Consider the following 5,525-nt stretch of genomic DNA (forward strand, 5'->3'; position numbering starts at 1 on the left):
ACCAGGGAGCAATCCAGGGGAGCAGTCAGCAAGAAACGCATATCCCGAGATATGCTCCTATATGCCATATACTCCAGACAGTCAGTTCAGGCCTATTGTGAACTCAGCACCATTACCCGTAAGCTACATGGTACCTCCTTACATGCCAGGAGGAACACCAAATCCATATGGGATCTACTCAGTACTCCACAACCAGGGTATGGGGGTAGGAAGCCATGTAGAACAACAGTTGTAGGATATCATGTCCTTACTCAGCAAGGTTCCAGGGTTACCACGTCCCATGGAGGTAGCAACCCCGGAGTGCTATGCGGATTCCCCCTTCGTAGACAGCATTGCCCTTGTCAGCATGCCAAAGGGGTTCACCACGCCAACATTGATGTTGTATGATAGAACAGAGGATCCGCTGGAGCACATCAACCAGTACAAACAGAAAATGATGGTGGTTGCAGCAACATGACCTGAAAAGGAGGTATGCATGTGCAAAGGATTCGGTTCCACCTTGTCAGGAGCCGCACTCCAGTGGTTCGTTAACCTTCCCAACAAGTCTATTTCCAGCTTCGCAGGCTTAGTGAACGTTTTCAATCAGCAGTTAGCAAGCAGTCGCAAGCCAGAAAAATTATCCAGTGATCTATACCGGATCGTCCAGAGGTTCGAGGAGTCCACCAGGGATTATCTTGCCAGATTCAATGTGGAAAAAATATCTATCCCTAGGTGCGACCCTACAACGACAGTCAACGCCTTCAGAAGGGGACTGCACCACGACTCTGATTTGTACAAGGATCTCACCAAGCATCCATGTGCCACATTTGAGGAAGTCAAGCAAATGACAGAGGCTACTTATTGCCTAGAGGAGGATGAGGATAGAAGGGACCTGTATGGAACAGAGTCGTCCAGCAGAAAAATCACAACAGAGAGAAAGAATGAAAGAGCCAAACCCTACAGCAAGAACACAGTGAACAAAGTCGCAGGAGAAACAGAGAGCACCGAGGCTCCACCTAAGCTCAGCGAGTATGGGTTCACCACTGGACTTGCTGAGGTAATGAACGCAATCAGGGAGCTAGGGCAGAGGGCTAGGTGGCCCAAGAAGCCTATTCCCAGGGAGAACGACATAAGAGATGCCAGCAAGAGGTATGAATACCACAACGATATTGGCCACAATACAGAAGATTGTATAGTACTACAAAAGGAAGTGAAGCACCTCTACAGTGCTGGATGCTTGGATTACCTACTCCCCAAGGGGGTGAAATCTGGAAAGGTCAATACTGCTGACCAGGCCCAACCATCCCTGCCTCCACCTTACTCAAAGGTCGTGAGCGTCATCACAGGGGGGTCGGAGATATGTGGTCTGACTTATTCAGCAGCAAAGCGCCATGCAACCGAGACTAAAGGAGATAAATCATAGTTCTCCCTCAGGGTCAGTAGATAAGATCTACCATCAATCTCATTCGACGAGGCAGACGTACCTGATGAGGCAGAACACCACCATGACGCCTTGATCATTACCCTTTCTATAGGGAATTGCCTTGTTAAAAAGATATTGGTATATACAAGAAGCTCTGTGAATCTGATAATGCTGGAGACCTTGAAGAACATGAGGTTCAGCGAGAAAGACCTGGTGAAGAAGGTAGTACCCTTGGTAGGTTTCAGCGGAGAAACCAAATAGTGCCTTGGAGAAATAAAGGTACCTACCTTTGCAGGGGGTTTGAACAAACAGGTATGGTACTTGGTCATTGATGGTCCGTCAACTTATAACGTGATACTTGGTAGGCCTTGGATCCATGAAATGAAAGCGGTGCCATCAACGTACCATCAGAGCCTGAAGTTCCCTACACCCTGAGGGGTACATGAGATACATGGAGATCAAAATGAAGCTCGGGATTGCTACAAGAACGCTCTGAAACCCACCGCAGCTGGTCCAGCATATCAATTACAGAAACTGTGCGTCCAGATGGAGTATATCGCACCTCCCCAGGAGGAACTCGATGAAGTAAACCTGGACCCACAGTTTCCAGCAAGAAAAGTGCTGGTGGGAGCTGATTGTGCAGGTAACATCCGTGAGCAGATAATTGAATTTCTATGTACTAACATGGATTGTTTCGCCTGGTCCCATAGCGACATGATTGGCATAGATCCAAGTATAATTACACACCGGTTAAATATAGACCCCAGTTTTCCTCCAGTCCAGCAGAAAAGGCGGAAATTTGCTCCTGAAAGGAATGAGGTGATAAACCAGGAGGTAGACAACCTCCTGGCAGCAGGCAAGATCAGGGAAGTTAACTACCCAGAATGGCTCTCGAATGTTGTGGTTGTACCCAAGAAGAACAACAAGTGGAGAGTATGTGTCAATTTCACATATCTTAACAAAGCTTTCCCAAAAGACCCGTTTTCCCTGCCGCACATTGATTCCATGGTAGACGCTACAACAGGGCATGAGCTACTTACCTTCCTTGACGCATGGAGTGGGTACAACCATATAAAAATGGACCCTAAGGATCAGGAGAAAATAGCCTTCAGATCTGACAGAGGCTTGTACTGCTACAATGTGATGCCCTTTGGCCTCAAGAATGATGGTTCCACCTATCAGCGCCTGGTGAACAGAATGTTTAAGGAGGAGTTAGGGAGAACAATGGAAGTCTACATTGACGATATGGTAGTCAAATCTGAGAAGGTAGAACAACATATATCCCACCTGGAGAATACCTTCTCGATCCTCAGAAAATACCATATGAAGCTGAACCCCCTGAAATACACTTTTGGAGTCTCCTCTGGGAAATTCTTGGGGTACTTGGTGACGCAAAGAGGGATAGAGGCCAACACGGAGCAAATCAAAGCAGTACTTCAGTTAGAATCTCCTCAGAAGCCAAAGGACGTACAGAGGCTCACGGGTCGGGTAGCAGCCCTAAACCGGTTCATATCAAGGTCCTCAGACAGGTGTCGATTGTTCTATGACATCCTGAGGAAGAGCCAGAAGTTTGAATGGACGCATGAGCATGAAAAGGCGTTTGGGGAACTCAAGCAGTACCTGAGCACCCCTCCTCTTCTCTCCAAGCCAGGATAGGGAGAACCGATATACTTGTATCTATCAGTGACAGAGGCGGCTGTAAGCGCTGTACTGGTAGGAGAGCATGAAGGTATGCAGAGACCAGTATACTATATAAGCAAGTCTCTGTTACCTGTAGAGACCAGGTACACGTCTCTAGAAAAACTCGTTTGAGCACTTGTTACTGCTTCGTACAAATTACGTCCCTATTTTGAGTCACATATAATTTCAGTCATGACCAACTACCCCCTGAGAACCATAATGAGGAAACCCGAACTGTCAGGGAGAATGGTTAAGTGGTCTGTCCACCTGAGTGGGTACGACCTGAAATTCGAACCCCGAACAACCATAAAGTCCCAAGCCCTAGCTGACTTTGTGTCAGACTTTAGTCCCACCCTTCAAGAACAAGCCGACAGTGAAATCTTGGCCCTAAGTGAGGCTAAAAGGGAGCAGGTATGAGAGTTACATGTTGATGGGGCATCCAATACGAAGGGAGCAGGGGTAGGGCTGGTCCTGAAATCACCTCAGGGGGAACAGATAATACAGGCAGTACGGTGTGAGTTCAAAGCAACGAATAACGAGGCTGAATACGAGGCCCTGATCTTAGGACTCTAATTAGCCTTGGAATTACAAATCAACCGCATCGAGGTGTATAGTGACTCCCAACTGATCGTCAACCACGTGAATAACGTATACATGGCCAGGGATCCTAAAATGATAGCCTACCTGGAAGTGGCGAATGAGTTAAAACTCCGCTTTGCCTCCTTCCACATTCAGCAGATACCAAGGGATCAGAATGTTGAAACGAATGCTCTTTCCACTCTGGGAGCAGCCTTCACTCCAGGTGCAGTGGGTACTATACCATTCATACATGTCATAAAACCTGCCATATGTCAGAATGAACAGCAGAATGCCAGGAAGGCTGCAACCACCCAGTGGACATACGAAGCAGGGATACTGTGTACTGCCACACCCCAGGAAGAGATTGATGATTGGCGCAAGCCTTACATTAGTTGGCTATGTGATGAGGTCTTACCACCTGACCAGAAAGATGCCAGGAGCTTCAAAATAAAATCCTCCAGATTCGTACTCATTGATGGTATCCTATTTAGGAGGTCTTTGGCAGGACCCTATCTGAGGTGCTTGAGCATACATGATGTAACACCCCCATACTCCGAGTGCCTTACCAGGACCACTCAGGTATGGAGACATCACCATCTCGGTTGCCCGAGGTATGATAATCAAACAACAGCGATAAAGAAACAACATTATTATTAATCGTTTAATGAATGAATACAATCCTTGAAACCCAAACTGATAGTAAGATACATTATTCCAAACTGTCTACTCAAACTGAAACATAAATAAATGCTAAACTACAGCGGAAGACTCTATCGTCACGTCGTGGCCATCCCAGCTATCCCGTATCATCGCTATACCTGCTCAATATCTGCTCACCATCCCCGAATGGATCACCGCAGGTTTTCAAAACAACACCGGGGTCAGTACTAATCACACAATCAAAACAGATAACAACAATAAGACAAACAGACAGCCGAACTGCCACACACACACACATCCACCCAACCGTCTCAATCACTGACTGTCCACTGGACCAGCCCTGCCAGTGGGGGACCGCAGCCGTTCCCACCTAAGCCCCGCTCATCGTACGAGCGATAACCCTGTCCATTAATGTGCACATCCCCTTTCGTGGCGGGTTCCACGAAGGGCGAAACTAGGGCGTGAGATCACTCCCGCAAGTGACCCCACTCAGCCGAGAACGCATCTCGAGAGCCAAAGAAACCAAACACAATCACAATCACAAACTCAATCATCATATCAAACAACTAACTACAGCACATCACCAATATCCCATTATGGGACTAATACTGAGTAGGAAATCCTACCTGGAAAGCACACAAGCAGACGGTATCTGTTTGTCTCAAAACGCCTCTTCTATGAACTCTCCTCCTAACATATACACATGAATACTACTATTCAATCACTTATTCATAAAAACCCCCAATTACTAAATTAGGGTTTCACTAATCTCAACAAAACGTTATAAAAATTATGCTAGAAGCTTACCCTTGACGCAAGGAATCCAACGACACAAACTACGATGCAAACCGACCGTCTGATCTCCGGGAATTGTCAAGAACGCGATTAGGAAGAAGGACCAACTGCTTTCTCTCTTAAACAGGTTTTAGGTTTTGGCAAAAGTGTTTTAGAATAAAGACGAATATGTTTATATACCTTAATCGCGTAATTAACAAAACCCGAGAAAAACCCCGATAAATGGGACACTCGATCGAGTACCCAAGGTACTCGATCGAGTACTTTCTACTCGATCGAGTGCCCTGCTACTCGATCGAGTGCCCAACAGGTCAGAAACTATTTTATTCTGCGATACACCCCTACTCGACAGAGTAAGGGCTACTCGATAGAGTACCCCCAAGACCATAAATACGGAGTATTACAGTCT

General features: G+C 46.6%; 1 protein-coding gene across 1 annotated transcript; it reads left to right on the forward strand.

Annotated features, from left to right (window-relative positions):
- Window positions 1-475: 475 nt before the first annotated feature.
- On the forward strand, window positions 476-1,402 carry LOC141613626 (uncharacterized). Its single transcript, XM_074432370.1, has one exon. The coding sequence runs from the start codon at window positions 476-478 to the stop codon at window positions 1,400-1,402; it is 927 nt and encodes a 308-aa protein (XP_074288471.1).
- Window positions 1,403-5,525: the final 4,123 nt, after the last annotated feature.

Source organism: Silene latifolia, chromosome 11 (assembly GCF_048544455.1).
Source record: "Silene latifolia isolate original U9 population chromosome 11, ASM4854445v1, whole genome shotgun sequence".
NCBI classification, from domain to species: Eukaryota; Viridiplantae; Streptophyta; class Magnoliopsida; order Caryophyllales; family Caryophyllaceae; genus Silene; species Silene latifolia.